Genomic DNA, 23,401 nt, shown 5'->3' on the forward strand with positions numbered 1-23,401 from the left:
ATAACTACTGCATACATGCAGTTTGTAGTGTGACGTGGAAACTAACACTGCTGCAGTGGGTCAGCTATACGTGGCTGTGACCACTTCGCTGGCCATCGGGACATTTCAGGTATCAACTTATCGCCACCCTTATGTGAGTACTTGTCTCACATTGGCCACCAAAATGAAACCGCAGAAAATATATCAAGAGAAAAAGGCAAGAAAAATAATTAGGCAGCATCTAGCGTCTGACCACAAGGTTCCATCCCCATCACAGGCGTATCTTCCCTTGGCAGACATGGAGGCAAAGAAGAGCCTTGAGTGCCTTATCCATCCCTGAATGGCACCCGCATCAATCTCATCACACGCCTCTTCCATACCCTCCACAACATGCATTCGCACAAAGAGCAGCCGGGCGGATGCATTTTGCCGCTACACTCGTAACAACTCACCTGCGGGTCTTTTCACTGCGCTGACTTCCCCTCAAATGATGTTCTCCCAGTCACTTCTAGGCAGGTAAACAACGATTCCATGGCTCCTTTTCAGGGATGTTACGTCACCGTAATAACTGATGTAATTATGCGATATTTTATTTATATATATATTATATATTATAAAGATTAAAGACACACCTTTTTAATCAGGCTTTTAACTAATATTTTTAAACTTTCTTACGTTTTTATCTTTTTAGTCCTATTTTATGCTCTTAGTCTTTAGTTTCTTCTGGGGGGGTCCTCCACACTGGGGGCTGTGTCGGGTCTGCTGAGGGGGTGCCATCCTTGGGTCCCTTCGACCCGGCCGGCCGGGGGTTCCTCCCTTTGATGTGGGGGTCCGCCCGTCTGTTGGAGTCGGGGGGCCCGGGTGCTGGTTCCCCGATGGCGGCTCCTCCCAGTGTGTGTCTAGTGTGGAGGGTGGGAGGGAGTAATTGTTAGTAATTGTTTTTCCTTTTAATTGTGGTAATTGTTTTTAATTCTTTGTGTTGCATGTCATTGCAGGAAAAGTGCTCTACAAATAAAGTTGATTTGATTTATTATTTTATTTCCCTTGAATTGGTCACGGGTCCATAAAGGGTCGTCCATTGGACCGCATCCAGACCGAGCTCCGCCATTTGGTGATGGTTGATTTACAGTACAGAGCTCTGACTTACTTTACTTTTTCGTCTTATGCTAACCTGTTTGTTCCCCAGCTCAGGATTACTGGAGTTGTATGTTAGCAACATGAAACTCATAGCATTTATTGACAATATTTAGCAAGCACACACACACACACACACACACACACACACACACGTCTCCTGTGAAGGATTCTTTTAATGGAAAGCTGCCAAAGACAACAAAAATAATAAAAAGTATGTCAGCCGAGTTAAGTGAGGAGCACATTAGAAGCAGGTTCCGCCATTTCCAAGGAGAACTTAAATGCAACTTAGTAAACAAGCATGAATTCTATCGGTTGTTGCTCGTCGCTAAGCGGGTTGCGAGTGTGACACTAATGTGTGTCTTTTCAATGCTGTGTTTATCCTTCCTTTGAGCAAAATTGAGTGGAATTGACTGTGGTTTTATGGTGACATATGGAGTCATAAATGTGGAAATAATTCAAAGGACTCCGCTTTAATGCTCATTGCTTTTAGAAGAGAGTTAAATGGGGGAGAAAAGGTGTTTTGCTTTACACGGGGGCGTTGTAATGTCTGACGTTATCATCCCTGAGAGAGAATTAAAGGAGCGTTTCAACGTTCCTTTGTCTTTTATCCATACGCCAAAGTGGAAGTAAGCAGTCATTTCTAAGTGACATCTTGAATTCTTATGCATTTTCTCCATCTGCTCTTATTGCAGCAACAGGAACAGGACCCAACCAACCTTTACATCTCCAACCTGCCGGTGTCCATGGATGAGCAGGAGCTGGAGAACATGCTGAAGCCTTTCGGTCATGTTATTTCTACCCGGATACTGAGGGACGCTAACGGACTGAGCAGAGGGGTTGGATTTGCCAGGTGTGAAAAAGCTATCTCCAGTTCCGTCTTTCCCATGTAACTTGAACGTTGCATTGCCATGAGAAGCTTTGGCTGTTTGGCTGATTCTTACACATTGCAAGGATTTAGAGCCTGATTGATACACTTTGTTTAAAAAGTGGGCAGCGACAAATCTAGCAACTTTTTCTGGACTTATATGAGATTTTTGGAGACTGACATGGAAGTCTCCTCAATGAGCTTTGGGTGCTGCTGCCCGTATGAAATCAAAACAAATGGTAATGGTAATGGTTTTATTTCATTTGAACATGCATCAGATTCCAATTGAGTGCATCCCATAATCAGTTCCCAGTTCCACATGTCCGAAAGGAGTAGGAAGAAGCAAAGCTTATTAAATCCTACCCCTCCATCTGGTACTTTTACAATCACTAACTGTTACATTTGTTCACTTCCTGCCCTTCTGATATAATTAAAAAAATTTTTTTTGTATTTATTTTGTTTGGGTTTTTTTTTGTTTGATTCCACAGACTGAAATGCTATGGCTAACATAATGTAGTCCTAGCATATAAGTGTTTCACATTTAGTTCTTCCCTGAGATCATATTTCTCCTCTCTTGTAGAGAAGTATTAGATGACATTTTTAGCTAATTGGTTATTTTTAGCCTTATGCATTATTTTAGCTGTTTGAAGATGAACTATATCAGCAAGTTGAAGTATTTGTGATTTTAGAAATAAGGAGTTAGTATGTTCTCTGTAGGCGGCATTATGAATTATCCTTACTGGCCTTTTTTGCAGTACATTTAGCGAGTGAAGATTGCTTTTATAGTTATTAGCCCATATTTCCACACAATAAGTAAGATATGGTAGAACCTGAGAGCAATAAAGATAAAATGAAAATTTTGCTTTGTTCAATATTGAAATATTTCTGGCCAAAACCAAAATAAAACCTATACAATTACCATTTCCATTTCCACAAGTACATCCGTATGTACTGTATGTATTTACTACATCTGGCAAACAGTCTATTTGGGATCCATGCAATAATGATGACACAATAAGTAGGATATATCTATACAGTAAATGAATATAACATATCCGTGTTAGAGACCGCCTCCCCCTTCCTTCCTCAAATGCAGTAGCGCCACATTTCCTTTGTCCCTTCACCAATCGTGCGTGCCAGTGTTGGCATGTGATCCTCTCGGTTTCACTGTGGAGTGTGCCGCTGATTAGCATGCAGTCAGGTCCCCCTTAAGGGTCAGTGGTTATATGAAGGAAACCCAAGACCCGCACACACACAAGCCGTCTCTCTTGTCACCATTTCCCCTTCACACACTGGCTTTGCTTGCCAAGCAGGCAATTAGTCATTGAGCTGTGATTGGGCGAGCATGGCTGAATGGGGCAGACAAAGGGGACATGACACACAACAGCTCCAACTGAATGGAGCTTTTAAAGTGGGACAAAGGAGAGGAAACCCCATAGAAAACATGCACACGCACACACACTCGCGTGCACGGGAGTCAGCGGCCCCACTCCAGACATTTCGCTCGTGCATGCATATCTCATATCAGGCAGGTATGTATTGTTATGTAATACATGCGTGTACTGATCAGCGTTTGTGTACTGTATATTGGAAATTGTGTTCTAAAAAGATCTTTTGTCCTTGGATAAGGTCTAATCAGGTCTAATCAGGTCTAATCAGGTCTAATCTTCTTTCCTTTGCTGTCTCTCAGGATGGAGTCTACAGAAAAGTGTGATGTGGTTATTCAAAATTTCAATGGAAAATTCTTGAAAACTCCTCCAGGCATGACAGGTAGGTGTCGATCCCAAACTTTGGCCTTCTGCTGTCCCAGCTGGGATTCAATCATCTTTGAACATTTCAGATGACTTCTGCTGTCTGTCTGTATGTTTTCCATCCATCAGTCCATTTCACGTTTAATCAAGTAGGCCAGTTGGCAAGCATCATTGTCCAAATACTTCACTCATTCAATACTAAAGACAAACTTATACGTTTTTATGAACCCGAACGCCCTTTCCCGACAACGTATTTGTACTATTATATCTATTATATATTACTATTGCGTGTGCGATACTATTATATCTATATGTATCTATTACGTTTAGCGCATGAGAGGCAAAATGAAGTGATGATGCAACTCCTTAAAATGGCCGGTCCTGCGGAAAATCTGTGGAGAAAAACAGCAAACTAATTGTTATAGTATAAACATTTACTATACTATAAAGACCAAAATGGTCTGCGTACATTCTGGACATTTGACAACAAAGAGGAAGGATGAAGTGCGGAATACAGAGCAGGCAGCCATGATGAAGCCGAATATGGCGATGTCAGACGGTTTAAGGAGATGAAGGGTGTGTTTGATACAACAAAACAGAAAGCGACAAGTGAGGAAAAAGAAGACAAGGAGGTATAAAGCGATCAGATAGTAAAACAGGCTGTGCAGTGGACTGGATAAAATGGAAATCAAGGGCAGACGGGATGCATCGCCCCGTGTCCTGCTAGCATGATTTGTGGGAATCAGCCTCCTGTGCGGTTCAGTCTCAGAAGCATCCACTTACATTGCCTTTATTAGTAAATGGAGATACATAGTAGAACCTTTAGGGTCAAAGACGATACATTCTGGGATGCTGTTACCTTCTCAAAACCTTTATGATCGTTCAAGAAATTTGTCTTAAGAAATAAGTGAAATAGTGTTGACAGTATTTTAAGTATTTTGTAGTTCTGAGCTGCTTCTTAAAGTGTGGGCTATGTAGTGCAGTGATGTTCTGCAGGCTGGCTTAGAGCTAACGTTTAGAATCAAAGTCGTAGAAGAAGAGAGCTAGGAAGTGTCAAGTGTCTTGTGTCATTATCGATGTTTTATGTGATGCAACGAATGACAACAATTAGATCGCTAGGGTTTTGTGCAACATTGGAGGCATACTTCCCCTCAAACATTTGAAATTTTTAGGGGCCTTCAACTGTAGGGCTTCCAAATGGAAACAAACATCTCCGGACTGATTAGAGTCAGGGAAGTATAAAAAAGTAAGTTATGTCCCACATAAAGGATCTGACATTAAGGACCAGCGTGTAAGCTTAAATCACATCCTACAGATAAGTCAGACTACACCCCCTCAAGGCTCCCCCCCAGGGGAAATCACTTTGTTAGCCTACAATTGCTGAAAATTCACTTAGCAGAGAAAAAACAATTGTGCAGTCATGCCTGATTGAGGAGATCATGAAAACGCACTAAGATGTCAGGTCTGGCGTTCTCCAGGAACATAATGTCCCCAGCAAGTTACCAGCGGGGAGGCCATGTAAATAATAACACGTATGCGGCATAGACCACAAAGAAAACTCTTTCTTTCACTCTAATTCTATCAGAGTGGCACCTTGGGTTCTGATCCTAGCACTGCTTTGTTGAGGATTTATGTGTGTCAGAAAAGCCTGAAATGGAACTGATGGAGTCCAGTGCTTCTACCTCTGGCCGTGTCTTTGTAAAACATACTAGTCCTTTCTGACTCACCCATCATGCTCATATCAATCGTACCAAGGACTATTATGCCCACACTGGAAAGAAAACAAAACCACATTGCATCCAAATGTTATGGTAAAAAAAAAAGTTGTGGAACCTCGGTTAGTGTCATTAATCCGAAGATCCGACTCAAATTGAAAACAAATATTTTTATCTCATAATAAAAAATGACTACCAGTTCCGGTTTCCAGTTGCGAGTGTGCGAATAAAAATAATTAAAAACACAGTTGGATTCATGCACGGCACATTGTACGCTAACCAGGACAGTTACGCAAACCAAGGCAACATTTTTCCATACATTTTCAGCATAAACTGAAAACTAAGCCAACCATGGTTGCACTACATTGGAAGCATGACGATGCAATATGTTGAGACAAAAGGCCAGGATGGAGAATTCGGTAATATTATATCGTAAAGCATCCAGTAAGACCAACAAGGAGACTAGAGCAATCCCAGCTGATCCTTAGTCCTGACTTCCAGGGCAAACGCATGATCATTCTGCCAGAAAGACGCCACTTCCCAGCCATAATTTAAAAGGTTTGGTGTACAGTAAAACAATGAATCCCTTGTATTACCAGCTAATGTAATGTAAGTGCCATTTGAACAGGTATATCAGATGTGCCAAAGAGGAACCTTCATCCCTCCATAAATGTGCCAAAAATAGAATTCTTCTTTCCAGCATGTTTTCCACATGTTTTTTTATGTTTTGGGTTTTGATCAGTGCTCTTTTAATGTGTCATCTTATTAGAGAAATGGAGAATAAGTGTCACCAGCTGCTCGGTTTCATGTGGCCAACTCTGGCTGTTCATGGTGGAGTGTGGACGTGCATAGATTTGCATTTTCTTTGGCTAATTTCATGGAAATGTGATTAAAGTGTGGACATTGGAGTGGAAACATAACTAATGGTGTCATTTTCCACCCATGCTGCTTTTCTATCTGCAGCCTCTGTGAGATGAAACGGAAAGCTGTACTGTCAATGGAGAAGTTAATACACAATGAAATTAGGTGGGCTTTAACTGATTAAGGCGCTGCTCTCAAAAACAAGCAATTAAGCTAACACGTAATGTTTAAAATCTTACTCCCATTGTTAGATCCCCGGCATAGCAAGCTGGGTGCACGTTGGGAAATTATTCATGATTGTGAAAGCTTGGAACCGTGGAAGGCTACATACATTATAGGTGATAGACCTACGGCCATGTCCAAATGAATACGGATCTTTTGCTTTTCAATGGACGTTTTCCCCACCGCAGCGTATCCACAAGAGCATGACCGCACAAAAACACGTTCGCCGGCTGTCGTGTGAATTTTGGCCAAACAGAAGCCCGAAAATGCATTCCATATATGAGATCATTTTGCAAATTTCTTATGACACAAGCCAACGAGATATACCTGTAGACACAAAACTGAGTTTTAGACAATCTTCACCATGGACAGACTTTTCTAAAAGCGTGTGGACTATAAAGAATATTTTATTTCACCGTCTTCCTGGTTCAGTGGACCATGTTGCTGTCGAAGAAATCACACAATTTAAAAGATTCTCCAATTTTATTTAAAAATGGAAAACCCAGAATGAAAAGGGACTGTATATAGCAGTTGCCACACCCCTACAGTATCTATATATACTGTGTATATATTTGTATATATATATATATATATATATACCAGACAGAGACACATATGGTTGCCAGACACATAAGTAGAAACAATCATTCACAGCCAGATTCTCACCTGTGGACAATTTGAGTCTCCACTTAACCGAACTCCCGTTCACCTGTGAGCCTCCTTAGGACAAGTGGTATCGAAAATGGATGGTTGCATCGCCTCCTTGGGCTCCTCCTGTCTAATCCCATTTTGCCTGTGCCTTTCTCCGTGTGTTCTCATAACACGACGCTCATTGGGCGACGCATTGACACGTCGCGTCATCGCATTCATCGCATGAACGGAGCTTCCATCGCATCCGATTGGGGATTTTATACTTTTGTAATTTAAATAATATCGCAGGATCATTAGAAAACATTTCCATTACTTCGTATTGTAGATATCAGGATGAATTTAGTCTCTAACAAACTTTAAAAAAAAAAAAAAGTGGTCAGCAGCATCATTCTGCCATCTGCCTCATCCCTTTTAATCAGCAGCAAAGTCTTGCATGTTCAGCATTTTAATACAGGATGTTAAATTACGTCTGCATATATTATATTCCTTATTTCTATGTTGCATTGAGGAAGATTCATCTCTCGTGTATCTCCATTTATTATGCATACCAGCTCCAGTTTGACCATCGGAATGCCACGCCATGTAATTGCTGCCATGCATCTTTTTCAGACGTTGGTCAACGTTTCAATTCATCAGCACAAAACAATAATCATAATTTAAGTTTGCAGTTTTGTTTGGTTGTCTTTGGGGGGTCGTAGTTTTAGAGGACTAAAGATGTGTCCTCCAGAACGTATACGCGCCCTACATTAGCCTGATTGGTTGGTGCGCCCCCCAAACGCTAGATTGTTCTTAAACGGCTGCATAATTGCATAATTGAGGTATGTTAGCCCGACCCTTAAAAAAAAGTGCATGTAAACGTCGTTGGTGTCTTTCTCTTGACCTGAACAAAGAAAAGAAAGCACCAAAATTGGGGTGGATTCTGCTGGACAAATTGACCAGTCCTGCTAAGCATTTTGTCTTGTGTTCCATTGATCTTGTCAAGTTGGTGCCTCTCCAGCAGACGTTGTTTAGTTGTATTGACTACTGGGGAAAACACAACAGAACACATTAGATTGTAGTGTGGGTCTGTCACGCTTACACATTATTATTCCCACAGTGGCAAAAAGTCCAAAGCAGCAAAAGACATTTTGTAAGATCACATATTAACAGTGCATCTTTCTCATAATGGTGTATAAATCTAAGCTAATTTGAATACTGTGACATTTTTAAATAAATGCATAGACTAATCGAGGCTATCGAAGAGCAAATGCAAATTTGACCACAGTGGCCGTGCAAACAGTGCATGAAAAACAATTAGAGCGCAAGGACAACAATAATAGTATGGAAATATGTAATGAAATGTAATAGAAACAATCACAACTGTAAAGCACCACTAAATGTGCGCCATTAAACAGCCAATTCTGCCTGCAGGCTGTCGTCTGCACGGCGCACTAGTTTGTTCAGCCAACTTAACTCAGATATTCTTTGAGGGAAATCAGATTGCACTGAAGTCTTCTTGAGGGAAGCTGGCAAGGGAAACCGGTGTGTATTATATTTATACCCCATCTTATTTATTTGGGATTTCTCTTCACACCCAAGTGTAAATTGCGTTGGCATGGCTTAAAGCGACACTGGTTTTTGCACCGTTGTGCCCATGAATGCTCCTCATCTGTTGGCTGCCCTTGTGAAGAGGGATGGAGTGACAAAATATTAATATTAATATTTATTAATATTTACTGTGATGTGGCACTTTTAGCATTTAATTTCCCCACATAAACTACTGATCAAAATTTTAAGACCATCTGAAAAATTGCAAGATTTTATATTTTGAACTGTTGGATGTTGAGGAGGTTTTAAAGTAGAGCTTCAAAATGCAAAAAGAAGAAATGTGAGTGAGACCAAAAAAAAAAATTGAGAAAGCATGAAACTGAAGCAGGCTAATATTTATTAATATTTACTGTGATGTGGCACTTTTAGCATTTAATTCCTCCGCATACACTACTGATCAAAATTTTAAGACCATCTGAAAAATTGCAAGATTTTATATTTTGAACTGTTGGATGTTCAGGAGGTTTTAAGAAGAGCTTCAAAATGCAAAAAGAAGAAATATGAGTGAGACAAAAAAAAACAACCTAGAAAGCATGAAACAGAAGCAGGCGGTTTATGAGCTGAAATAGAATAGAAATAGCATTTTATAAAAAAGGACTCAATAATGAAGCATGCTTGATGCCGGTGCCCTCCTACCCCCTAGGGGGGCTTCCCCCGCTATTTGAGAAGCACTGCTCTAGGTGGTGAAGATGGCGTCACAGAGGGCATCCACTGTCTGGAACCGATGTTCCTTTTTGTACTCAGTTGGATTTAGATCAGGGAGACGGACAGGATGGTCCAAAAGGGGGAGTGAGGTTATTACTCTGGAAGACGTCCTTTGTCAGGCAGCCATTGTCAAATGCAGCGTTGTCCTGGTGAAAGACCCGGTCATTACCACACAGACAAGGACCTTCAGTCACCAGGGATGCACCCTGCAACATCTCCACAAATCCAGCTGTCATTTGACGCCCCTGCACAACCTGAAGCTCCATTGTTCCACTGAAGGAAAAAGCCCCCCAGATCATGATGGCTCTCCCTCCACTGTGCTGTGTGGGATCTCCATCAAGCCTGTCAAGGTTACATTTTTTTCTCCACCTTTCAATGTCCCATATTTGCTGCTGTCGTTGTTACTGGGCAGCACTCGGCACCAGTAACAACCTTCATTTGGGCGGGGATCATCCTGTGTTTTGACAGAGAACCAATCAGATCCTCTGGCTCAGGGCCGGTGACGTTTTGGTTCCATAATAAAACTGAACAAAAGTTGAACTGAGGTTCTTCTCGGTTGAAAATATGTCTTAGAGCATCAAACCTCAGCAGCAATGGCGCCCTGCGAGAGGCCTTGCCTATGCAGCTCAACAGTCCGACTGCGTTTTGTCTTTGCCATAAAGAAATCATGACAGTGTGAATGCCTGATGGAAAATGATACTGAAGCCACATTTTTAGTGAGATTTTGGCTTTTAAAGTCTGAGGTCTTAAATGAAACTTTTCATCAACTGAACAGCCGATTTCACTCGAATGCTTGTTTGCAACAAATTGCTTTAAAATTGTCTCGCTTCCATCTCTTCATTTTGCATTTCGAACTTCTGCTTTGAGTGTAAATGTGGATGTGTTCTAGTCATCACATCCCGGATTACAACCTCGGTCTCCAAAAGCAACAGCATCCATGACTGCAGCCATGATTGTTTGCCACGGTTTGTGCACAAATAGCATGCAAAATAACAGATGTATTCTCTACTTGGGTCTAGCACCAATAGAGAAAAGTTGTGAGTTTGTCGCTACAGGCATCACCTGAAGCTACTAGACTAGACTCTTTTGAGGTAACCTACAGAGATCTTTCAGAAAGCGGGCTCTGCATTCAGGAATATTGCAGGCAAATACAAAGACTGAGACGTGAGTTGTCAAGCATGAAGAAAGAATTCACCAGGGCCATTTAGGGCTTGTCTATTTCCTGTGTGTCTGCGTATGTGTGTGCAAACCCAGCTTTTCCCCGCTGATTTATCCAGATCCTAACCCTTAGCGCTGGATAATGGCAGACGGGGCTTTAGATAACAACCAACATTTATTTGGTAAGCTTTGGGTCACTGCGCAATTATGTGTACCTTCGCTAAAATGAGCCGCTCCCTGAGGGATGCCCGATGTACGATCGTCCCATGCCATATCATAGTTCCAATTTCGCAACGTCAATCTATCACGTTTATCAGACATGTATTAATTCATCAATAATGCTGTTTTGTGGTTGAATACGGACTATTCCTACTAAGAAAATATGTAAATTTAAACAAACTTTATTGTATGTTGTATGTATGTTGCCTAAATTAAGCCTTTTCATGCATAAAAATAGCTAAATTATCAAAAATATGTCACAGGCACAATAATAAAACACAATAATAGTATAAAAATAAAGCAGGCCACTGTTGCGGCCATAACCCACGACAAGCTCTGAACAGTCAACGTCACTTCCTGTCTGCCACCCATTCTCCTCCTCTGCTAAACCGAAACAAATTTAGTTTTATTTACAGTATGTCTTACATGGCCTATTTTCTCATATTCTAGCTAATATATATGCTAATATGAATGTAATGGTGACTAGAGGGGTGCTATTTCAAGTCTAGAGGGCTCTAATAATGTTAATGAATTATGATATCTTTCAGCGATGGAGTTATCTTCTTCCCCTTTAACTTTTCAGCATTCAACGTTTCTATGATGTTATTCTGGTAGCAATCATGCAATATGTAGTTTTTAAAATGTAAAAATGTCACTCTGTAGGACAAGCATGAAAGGATTTGGTCTGTGCTTTGCTTTTTCTTTGTCTTTTTTTCTCCATCCTGTACATCTACCACAAGTATGACATATAGAGTACCAGAAGAAGAAGTGTCATCCTGGATGGTGTCTAGGCGGATGTCAGCATACGATGCTGGAGCTCAGTTTACAGAGGATTGTTTTCCCTCAGGAAAGTCTCTCCTTAAGGAGACGAAAGTGTGAAGGAAAGATGGAGAATATTCACAGGAACGTTGGTGACATGGGAAGAAGAGAAAAACTCTGGCGTTCAAAGCAGTCGACTTTGGGAACCTCAGCAGTTAACTGCTGGCTTTCTGATCACGACATTTTGGCCCTGGAATTAATGATGTAGTTTCCTTAACTTTTCAAACAATGATTTAAAACACTAAGAAAGTGAAGGACAACCAACATCTCCGAACGTACGGTCTGTGGCATCAAAGGTATTCCCTAGAAAGGAAAAGAAAGCATGAATAAATATGAATAATTAAGGATAATAACGGGGGTCATGGCGTGTGCAGACGAAGCCAGCGCCATGACAGCGTTCTCCAATTGTTCATCCAGCATCTCGTTTCCAGCAGCCACCTCCCGTAGGCCCCCGGGGTTGAAGTCGGAAGGCTTTGCTCCAATGAAACCTCCCTCCACTTATTCTTCTGTTTGGAGATAAACAAACATTTATCTTGGAGGTAAATGCATGGTTTAGTTTGGCAGCCATAAAATTTGAATCAGTACCAGCAGGGATTCGCCATTCCAAGTTAATGACATTCCTGCTTTATGTCGAAGCCGCACGCACCAATCCGGAGTGCACATTTTTCTGAAATTTGCAATCACGGCGGTCCTGATAGGACATCAGTCTTTTTCTAATGAAAATGGAGGTAGGGCATAAACGTAGCGAGCACATTCATATCTTGATACCGCACAAGGCATGGTACCATTCAGCATCACAAGTGCAGTATTCTTCCAGTTAAAGGGTGTATTATTTCATGTATTCTATTCATGAATGTAAATTCCCTAAATAACCGAGATGATTGTGTGTGTGCCCCATGAGAGAGATACCATTGATTATGGAAATCAGGACAACAGAATCAGTTAAGACCGCCGGCTAATTACACAATGTTTAGCGGTCCTCTCCTCAACAACAACAATGGTGCCCCCCCCCCCCCCCCACTTTAAAGAAGAGTGACCACAGGAGAGGGCTCCACTCATGCTAAATAAAACCCATAAAGCCCACTAAGTTTTGTTATGTTTATCAGATGCTGCTGTGTGACATCACTGGATATGATTTTACTTTTATTTAACCAGATGAAAGATCCATACAGATCACAAGGAGGATTTGGTCAGGAGAGGCAGCAGCCAAAATCATATTGAACAAAAACATAACAATCATACAACAAACATTGAAACATAAAGTACCAGCAATATTTTTAAAATACAGCAGTTATTTTAACAATTGAACTCGTTCAATCCCAAGACATAATGATACGTTTTTAAGCCCCAACGCCCGATCCCAAAGACATACTGTACGAGTCCGTTTTTTTCCTTTTTGTGTGAACATTAAGTCATAAAAATGGCCCCGAGGCGGCAGAAGTGCCACCAAGAGCTCAGTACGGATGTTTTGCATGTGAAAAAAGCCTCGACAGCAAAAAAAACCTCAAGGTTACCAGCGTAGGCTAATTTAACACACACACACATGCACACACACACAGTTTAGTTCAAAATGTAAAAATTGTAAATAGTAAAAGAGGAAATTCACTTCTCCAGAAGCTCTACAAACATATATACTTATTTATTATATACATATATATTATATTATATATACATATATATTTATAATGAACTTCATCATACAATAAAATAAAAAAATAAACAAGGCAAGACATGAGAGACAAGAAAAAAGAAATAAAAGAATAAATATGGGAAAGATGAAATGTGACAATTGTAAATCGTTTATCCTCACTCGACTCGCGGGCATGCTGGAGCCTACCCCAGCTGTCTTTCATATTTTCCCACATTCATACCTATGGACAATTTGGAGTGGCCAATGAAGCTAGCGTGCAAACTGAACCCTGGTCTTCCTGATCTACTGACTGTGTGACCAACATGCTAACCACCCAACCACCGTGCAGCCAGTTCAGCTGTTCAGTATTGTTGTCACAGTGAAAGTTATTCAATGTTTTTCTTCATCTTCTTGTTGGGAATTAATATTTTCCTGACACTTATCGATGCTGTACTGCTGATTACATTTACCAGTCAAAATGGTCTAAAATGGCCGCTACTGAAGGGTTTGTCTTTTAAAAAATGTCTGGGATTGAAACAGTTAGACGTTTCTCTCCGTTCTTTGGGTAAAAACGAAAGATTTTCCTTCACTGCCTTCGTCTTCCAACCGAGTTGCCTGCTGCAGCTCAAGTTAAGGTTCAATAAACTTTAGTCCGGAAGGTCATACTTGACCCATTCCATTCATCTTTACTCCATCTTTGCTCCAAAAGGCATCTTGTTGTCTTTAGGGAAGATTCCAGTGGCAAAGCCAAGGGTCAAGCTAGTCCTGTTTAGCGTAATAAGCATTCAAGTTCGGACTGGAGTTGAACCACATTCGCCGTGCTTTGGTGATTAGCCTGTGGCTTTGCTTTCATGTCAGCACCGCTTTGTGCAAGCATATCTGAAGGGACCATGGAGATGGAGCGATAGCGTTGTTCTCCATGGTCCAAGGCATGGGGAAATTGTGTTCAGGTTTAGCTCGCATTTGACCTTGTTTGCTATGTATCGTGATTCTGGGGTTTGGACTCGTTATCAGCGTTACACAAAATCAACCAGGACAGTTTACAGTCAACAGCTCCACCACACAGACCGCCTCATCATGTTTATTTGGTCAAAGCATTGCTTCTTTACATTTTCCTAAAAGGTTTGTCCACTTTCTTGCTTTTAAGAAGATTATCCTCCTCTATGTTTGTCCTTGCATCTCTCTCTCCGGCCGCTCGCCTGCCTGCGTCCGTGCAGCCCCTGCAGAGCCGTTGCTGTGCAAGTTTGCTGATGGAGGCCAGAAAAAAAGACAGACCCAGATCAAATATCCCCAGAATGGCCGACCATGGACGCGGGATGGAGAGGTGAGTTTTCAAAAATTCATCTTATTTCATAGTTATTTATTCAAGTGTTGTGTATGAGAACGTATACTTGGCCAAGAAAGCTGATTCTGATTGTGAACAAAAGACAAGTTGAACACCGACAAGTCATCATTCACAGAGCTGTGCAAGAAAACTTTCTCTCCTTTTATTATTATTATTATTATTTTAGTGGCGGTTAAATCTGCAAAGCTTTGACAGATCCTTTCTTGTGTAATTATTGGATTTCATTTCAATATAAAGCTTGGGAGTGAGTTTGAGATGTTGCTGACAGTGTGAAAGCTGTCATTTCTAAAGGTATTAAAATTAACACAATGAAACAGATTATCTCTGAAAGACTTGATTGCAGGTTTTTGTTTTTTTTTTTTGCTCTTTGTTTCCCGTATTCGCTCTGACATCTGCAATTGAAACTTTTCATTCAGTACTGCAAAAGATGAATTGTTGCACCGTGTTGGGTTTAAAGCGAAGGCTCGATTTCCCGAACAAAGGGAGGTGAATGGCGTCACCACCCACGCTCCAAGTACACAACTCGATGACGGCGACGCAGTCCATTGGACCAGGACCACCGTAGCAATAACATGACATTCATGGGCAGCGATTGCATTTGGCTATGCTTTCCAAAGCTAATCTGCATACCTTGCGCGTTCGTGAGAGGCGACGTCAGCCTTGTTGGAGCGAAGTCCTCACGATACACATCTGTTGGTTGCGTGTGTGTATTTAGACCCGTCACAAGAATGAGACAAAGTAACGCACTTAAAATCAACTCACATGTTTCATATTTTGTGAGAACCCATGCAAGCCCGGAGAAAACATGGAAACTATACACAGAAAAACGACATAAAATCCTTCTTGTGACAGCGCTAGCACTTATTTCATCCGAAATGATTGGGCTGGGAAGTAAATCTGCATGATTCCTTTGCATAAGGGGAGCTTTGTATCGCTCACGGTCTGTATTTCACCAGTTCTGGCACGGAACATTGTGTGGAGATAACTGCTGCAGAGTTCAGCATTAGGCCACTGAACTGCTGCCATTTTGGGGATGCAAGCCTTTTGTGGAATGTAGGACAAATGTGAAAGACTTGCAGAGCTGCTGTTGAGCCAACATAAAATGCATGTCTGATAAAGTGCAGCGTGGTAGGCCAGCGGTTTCCCAAACTCCACCATAAAAAGTACATGATGTACGTGCATAAGGAAAATCGGATGTCAACCATTTTCCTGTTCAGTCAAAAAAAATTCAGTTCCAGTTGACTCATTTCCACCCGCACCCGGAGGTGCTACAGAAATCACCCATGACTGCACAGTCGACGCTGCGATGGTAGGTGTGGAGTTTGAATCTTCAAATAAGCACATTAGAACGCCCTTGAACGCATAACGCTGGTATGGCCACGTGTTCCTATGAGCCAGACACCACAGTCCATGTTCAGTGGCCCCGTTCAGTACCCCATGTCCTCTGACGTCTTCTCCGATGCTGCCTAGCGTGTGTTGGGTTGGAGGCTGAGGCTGATGTCTGCCTTGCTGGTGCCTTGCTCACATAATCCTTTTAGGCTGGATATGTGCTGCAAACTGGATCTTCTTGAGCTCAGCAGGCATTTTTGGGGAATTGTTTTTGTCCAAGCTGTTTTTTTGGGAGGGTGAGATAGTACATCAGATGAGTTTTTTTTCATCCTTGATGATTCAGTTTTTTAAATTATTATTTTCTAGCTTAAACACTGCCAAAGAAAGCGTGGTTTTATCCGCATCCACGGTCATATGTTTCAATGTTAGCAAGATTATTCAGAACTATACAAAAACCCAGAGTGCTTTTGGGACTCGCATTTTTACATGGCCATCAAGTCATGACCCTCTTTTCTCGTCAAACCAAGCACATTTAAAATAGCCTTTTATACATAAATACACAAAATTCCATACACAAAAGGGTAAGCGGAACAGCATAACTTCCTCTATTAAAAATCATTTAGTAAAAATAACAGTCAATTAATATAGAAGAAGATGATTTATATAAATATAAAAGTGCAATTACTTTTGAAGCACTGTAATAACCCCTTTAATGAGTCTGAACTAGAAGGTATGCCATTTGGTGGGAACTGCAGTCATGGTAAACATCAGTCACTTTGTTCGTAGAAGTCATTGAGTGACTTCTATGCAGAAATTATTCATCAACCATAATGAGCGTTTAACAAGCTTTAATGTCCCTCTCTTTGTTTCTGCAGAGTGGTATGGCGCTAACATATGATCCCACCTCGATGCAAAATGGGTAAGGTGGAACATTTTCTCCTCAGAATTACAAATGTGTCCCCGTCTTTATATGCCTGTGCACCTGCAAATGATGCTTTGTGAAACTTAAGTGCTTCCTGTAGCACACTTGGCCAGATGCTCATATCGCACATAAGCCTCCCATCAGCACATCTCACACTTCACATGCATACAAATGAGCGGAACGGGAATGTGCAAGGATCTTCAGACAAACCTAAGCAACGCTGTTTTGCTATTATCATAAAAACACCCTCACGTCGTCTCATGCCGTTGCTGCATCTGGCTCTTTTCACGCAGCTGTTACACGCCGTGATTGTACGAGGAAAGAAAAACTCCTCTTCAGAAGCAAGTGTCTTTTGACTGTTCGTGCGTAGAGTGGAACCCCTAAAGTTTGGCTTAGAAATAGACGTTAATACGTTAGATCTGACCAAGATATGCTAGCATGGCGTCATGCATGGAACCTTCGGGGAGCATTTTAACCGAAACTTGTAGCCCAGCTGCTCCAATTCTAACCTTTGGAGCTCTTTAGCGCCTACTAATGGCGGGCTTGAATAAAGACATGATGTGCTGTAGCGACCCCTGATGGGAGACACCGGAAGACAGCGTTCTAGATTGCACGACCTTGGAGCGGTCCACTTAAAGGTTCCCCTTATTAAGTTTTCGAAGCACCGGGTGACACCAAGCGATATGTTTTGCTATGGCGGTGGACATCTCATTTGCATAATGGATGTCACACGTGTAAAAGCGGCGAGATGGGCATCGTTGCAGCGCTACTGTAAGATTTTCATCAGCCAAGGCCCACTGCAGCTCTTCCAGAGAGACGATGGTTTGCTTGCTTCAAGGGGAAATTGGAGTTTGGACCCGTCTGCTATGAACGCTTCTGGTGACGCGATCCCAGGAGACGCTTCCCTCCAGCTCCCATTCTCTTCCCATTCTCCTTGTTGTCTCAGCCTTCCTTCCACTTTGTGTCCCAACGTTCCCTTTCATCAGCTCTCATGCTGTCACCCGGTTGTGCTTTTAGGCGTCGGCGCTTTCGCTTCACTGTACTTTTACTGATTGGAACGTTCCATCGCATCCTCAGTGTTGCTTTGCCCTGTTCCACTTCTTCTCCCATTACATATTCCGGCATATCGCTGGTGATTAATTGATTATTCCTTCCTGTTTCCTTTCGGTCAGCTATGTGTGTGAACGCCTGTGGCCTCACACTCCAGTATTTGGCCACTTATGTTCTTAAAGCCACCCTGACCTCTCTTCTGGGGTCAGCCAAGCTCCTTCCGGCACAGAACCACATGATTATGAAATGCTAATGCAGCTAATTAGAGAAGCGCAAAGTACGGTGAAGGCAGCCCAAGGAGAGCAGGGTCGGGATCCACCAGGTCTTTGCGAGAACGGCCAGACTTTAGCGTCTGAGCCAGTCTAATGTGTCCCAGACCACTTTGGCGCACAACCTGTTTAGTTTTTTCTCTTTGCGTTGCCTTTGTGTTCATCCCTTCGTTCATCCGTGCCACTCTATTCCATCTATCTTCCCTGCCCACACACAAACGTATCCCAGAATGCTCTCCCACACTTCTCCGCTGTGCAAGTGTCTCTGAGGCTGGCACTAAATCATTAACCAATTTTTCAGGGCGTACTCCTGACAGTGCAGCTAGGTCAAACCAGGGATTCATAGATAGGCTTTAAATTAAATCCTGTATCAATGTTGCGTTTGCAATTACATGTTCAGTGTGTTATTTAAACAGCCGTACTCCAGTCCTTATTGACAGAGAGCTGCTCGGGCCTAATAGCCTCCATCAATAACCTTGGATCTGTCCTCTATCTGCTATTTTTCTCTCTCTCCGCACACATTGCTCTAATGAAAAATACAATAAACACAACCACAGGACCGTTTTTTGGCCAACTTGGCAGCGGTGGCTCATTCATATTCATCAGCGATATAATATATAATATAGCGGCGTGAATGTAATTCCTACAAGGTTCACCGGGTGTGTTTTAGAAAGTATTTTCTTTACCGGATATTTCTTATTTAACATTTGTCTTTTGTTTCCTCACACAAAAAAACCAACAAAATCAGTATGCTTGCAGTCACATTCAGGCTGAACACATTTCTAGGAGACCGGCTTGAACTGTTCACGACTGTTCATAGTTCTGTTTCCAAACAGAAACTTTTAACTGAAAATGGGTGACAAAATTAATCGGTATACGGGTGCCGGACAATCGGTGTTTACATTTTCCACACTTCAAATGCGGTGTGCCTCCAATATGTTTGTACTTTTACGTGTCAAATAGAGATCACTTGCAGAAACCGTCTGGTCAAATAACGTAATTTTTCACAGCTGTTTTGTGTATTTTAATATCTGCTTTGTGACAATTTAAAGTGATTTTTTTTGTATTTATTTGGGTATACATGTCAGTGACGTTAAGTGATTTTTCTCATTTTCATTTTGCCTTCAACATGTGGATGAACATGCCTCACCTTTGAAAACCTTCCTTTTATGTGTGCACACTTGATATGTTTGATATATTTCCTAGTACTATCAGTAGTGCCGTTTCTACTGCCCCACACGGTGAGAAATGGTGAGAAATGTGCAGCAGAAGGAAGCATATTCCGTGATCTGTGTGTCTGTCAAAAAGGATCAAATGTGCTTCTAGGTCTTATATGGTTTGCATGTTGAGTGGCGCAAAAGAATTCAAAACTAGCATCGACCTTTACTGCAGTGCGTCCATGTCCATAATCCATGTGTATACATGCATGTATTTAAAATGTGTTTAATTAGATTTAATTACTATACCGTCTATACTGTCTGCACATATTTAAAGGTAAAATGAGGTGAACGCCAAGTTAGAAGATGCAATTGGCCGACACATGAACCAGAGCCGAGCCTTTGCAAGAGAAAACGTGTTGTGCTAATAATTCATGAGAATTCTATTTGTGGCGCCAAGGAGGTGAACCACATTGTCATCGGAGGTGGGGAGTTGGAGTCTCGCGCTTTGTGTTTCTGTGGCTTAAACACGACCGGTAGAGCACGAAAACCTGGGGACCGGGTAAGACGGGGGCAGATGATGTCCTTGTGAGGCGCCATCACGGTCTGGTGCTTATCGCGGCTAGTGAGGAAGAAACTGCATCCAGCAGGCCTGAACCGCCACAGCACAGGGTTTTAAACTGCTTGTGATATCGTAAAGCAAACAAATATGTGAAACACACGGAAGACAATCGGGATTGGGGAAGCCATCTTTGAAATCCTGGGCACTAGAGCATAGAACTGTTGAGATATTCCAATCCATTTGGCCTGTTGCTCAACCTTAAAGTCGTCCACTTTAGATAAAGAAGAAAGTTTCAGCTTTACAATTATTTCAGGGATAGGTTTATTTTTGTTTTGAGTTTACCTTATCAATGCATTAACACTAAATATACTAAATAATAAATACACTCGTCATTAGCGTCATTAGTCTGTCGACGTAAACGTGAAAGATATAATAACCAGAACATAATCGAGGTTCCAGGATATACTGTAAATGTAGAAGTAATAAAAATGCTACATTAGCTTATGTCTGTGGGAAAGTCTTAACACTATATAAGGCGGGTTGTCGAGTTCAAAGAAAACAGTAAACTCACCTCTACCTGGCAACCGGATGCTATATTTTGGTCTGGGATGTGTAACCCTAACCCAAATCCAAAAGCTTAGAGATGCATGCCAGACTAAAAGATTTGATGAAATGCATCATTCTTTAGTTTCTGTTTGTGGTGTAAAAATAAGTCGATCAGGGCTAAAAATAATGCCAGACGCATTAAGGTGACTTAACAAATTTAAGCCCAGTAAGCAATTTCTTTGGACCAAAAAAGCAACACAGAATGTGTTGGAGAAGGGGGGGGGGTGGGATGGGGGGGCGCTGCCGCTATGCTCCATTATTCAGTCAACAGACACTTAGGCATCGATTGGGCACAGAAACAGGGCCTGGCAGATGAAACATGTCCCATGGAGGTACAGAATGATAAATAAAGCACTCGCAGCGCCAACATTCCACCAGCGAGGGCTGACGAGGTGTGGGAGGGAAACAAAGTAAAATCCTAAGGGCAAACAATTCTATAGTAAACAGGTTAAAATGCATACGTTACAGACGGCGTCTCTTCCACATCAAGTGGGATACGTGTAGGCGGACACCTAAAGGGCAACGGTGAAAAATGTCTCCCACTCACACATTAGGGTAATCATGTATTATTATGCATAGCAGTGGAGCTGATAAACGATGTGCGCGGCGTTCGGATGTCATGTCTCACTTGAATGTCTTTGATGCTGTGACTCAGACTAAACCTGCAATATTAGTGTTTCCACGACAGCTCTAATGATGGCTGACTGATCCCTTTCGTCAGCAGCATTCAACTTTTGTTAGTGTCAAAAGAACGCCCCGATTCTTTGCTTGTGTTGCTTGAATCTCTGTCTCGCGGCGAGGGTTAGATGCCTGGAGTGGTACTTTCTTAAATCGAGACCGGAATACTGACAGCGTTGCTTTTATTGTTTGCCTCTGCAGGTTCTACTCATCACCGTACAGCATCTCCACCAATCGGATGATCGCACAGACGTCAATCACACCCTTCATTGCTGCCTCTCCTGTTTCCACGTATCAGGTTGGTGTTGGCTCTTGGGCTTTTACTGCTTCATGAAGGTTTGAAGACAAACTGGCAGGGTTACCTTGAATGATGTAAGGTTCTTCTCATGAAGAGCACATCCCGAGTAACTGGGTGAACACTTCAGCTGGAAATGTTGCCAGTTTGGTCGTGTTTGGTGATGCCTTTGCCATCACATTAATGTCAGAGTTGGGATTGGCTTTTTACCACGTAGGGATTTGACTCCAGTCTAACATCAGTCTGTACAGTGTAGAGATCCTCCCCCTGAGGACTCTAAGTGGGTTTCGAATAGAGGATAAGGGCATCTTAAAGAACCAAATTATAGAATGAGAACCAGATTATTTATTCCTGACAACAATACCTAATAATAATACTAATACAGACGTCCGGGCTTATCTGCAGTCCCTGTATGCCTACAAGTAAGCAGGTCTTATTACAGCGCAGCTGCAAAAAAGCACCCTTCCTTTCCCTGCCCGGTCTTTTATACACCCGAGGCTGGGGTCCTGATGCTGGAGTCCTTAACCAATCAGCTTTCGCCACTGCCCTTGCTTGAACCGCTTTCACGGTGTTTCTCCTTTCGTTTGTTCGCCGTAGCGTCAAGGCATCTTTCCTTTGCAGGGGCATCAAGGCTTCGCTGGGGCATCAAGGCGTCTGGAACATTCTGCTGTTCCTTTGTTGCAAAGCAAGCTGTCATATGCGTACTCGATGTTTCCACCTTAACTGTCAGTCGTCACGTTAGTCGTTTTTTTGTGTGGGTGCGTGTATAAGTATCTTTGTCTGTATTTGTGAGACGATGTGTTTGTTTTAGCTTTTATCTTTAGCTAGCACAATTGAGCAAATACCTTCAACAGCAATAAAGCAATAAAGTTGACATACGGAATGAAGGCTTATAGATCATTCTAATTCTGCTCCTGACAGGGTTACAGGTTATGTCCAGTCTGCAGTGCAAATAGAATAGAAATGTAATGTATACTGTAATAAATATGATAAATAATAAAGTAGTCCGGCGTGTGTCGTTAAGTGTTCAATAGTTTGTGGGCCAAGCGGATGACTCTGTTTTTGTGCCGGGTTGTTTTGGCGAGCAGGGCCCCGTATCACCGACCGGAGGTGGGAACTGGAGCAGTTTGTGGGCGAGGTGTGAGCGCTATGCAGAGATGTTGCCTGCCTTCTTCTTGGCTCTGGACTGGTACGGTTCAGATGGTTGACTCTGCCAACCGGATTGTCCTTTGCAGTCTGCTCTTGTCCGGTTTGCTAGCAGAGCCAAAGCAAACTGTGATGGCGGCGCAAAGAACAGACTGGATTATTGCATTGGACAAAGTTGTGAGCAATTCCGTAGGCAGGCTCTGCTGCATCTTTTTCCGAATCGTGTCTAGTGGGAGGACCACTCCAAGACCCGGGAGATGGTGGAGCCCAAGAACCTGGAGCTGGATATGGCTTCTGTCATGTCAGGGAGCTCTTTATCCAGAGGTGGAAGGAGGTGGAAGGAGGCCCAGTGAGTTGGGTGAGCTTTTGGAGGAGGACATCTTGGACCATATTGGCTCTCTCCTCCCCACACATACCGTTGAACCTCCCTATTCCTCAGTCGTCCTCTGAGAAATATCGTGGTAGTCCATTCTTTGATGAGAAGTACACGATGATGCAAACAATACTCAGTACTTGAGAATACTCACAACTCAACAATACCCCATTTTCTGTAGTTTGTACATTGCACATCAAAGGCACGTTTGTCGTTATTTACAGCATACATCACGACCACAGTATACATTACATTACACAACAAAGATGTGTTCAGGGACTTATTACTTCTTACGTTATAGTTGGGAAGTCGACAGGACTAAGAGATGAAAGTGGCGATTTGAGTGGAAGACGGGCTTTGATGATGAAAC

The 23,401-nt window shown here is 42.2% G+C and overlaps 1 protein-coding gene across 3 annotated transcripts in view; it reads left to right on the forward strand.

Moving 5' to 3' along the window:
* The window catches only part of LOC131105249 (RNA-binding motif, single-stranded-interacting protein 3-like), a 150,262-nt gene that overhangs the window by 114,960 nt on the left and 11,901 nt on the right, over positions 1 to 23,401 (forward strand). For 2 of the 3 annotated variants that reach the window (XM_078790937.1, XM_078790938.1), the window contains exons 11-15: positions 1,809 to 1,966; positions 3,672 to 3,751; positions 14,517 to 14,623; positions 16,849 to 16,892; positions 21,419 to 21,515. In XM_078790937.1, the coding sequence (XP_078647063.1) occupies positions 1,809 to 1,966; positions 3,672 to 3,751; positions 14,517 to 14,623; positions 16,849 to 16,892; positions 21,419 to 21,515 (486 nt within the window). The remainder of the gene's footprint in view (positions 1 to 1,808; positions 1,967 to 3,671; positions 3,752 to 14,516; positions 14,624 to 16,848; positions 16,893 to 21,418; positions 21,516 to 23,401) is intronic. The other variant, XM_078790939.1, reaches the window with a different exon arrangement.

The sequence above is a fragment of the Doryrhamphus excisus genome, linkage group LG5 (genome assembly GCF_037039965.1).
Source record: "Doryrhamphus excisus strain RoL-2023G ecotype Guam linkage group LG5, RoL_Dexc_Guam_v1.1, whole genome shotgun sequence".
Taxonomy (NCBI): Eukaryota; Metazoa; Chordata; class Actinopteri; order Syngnathiformes; family Syngnathidae; genus Doryrhamphus; species Doryrhamphus excisus.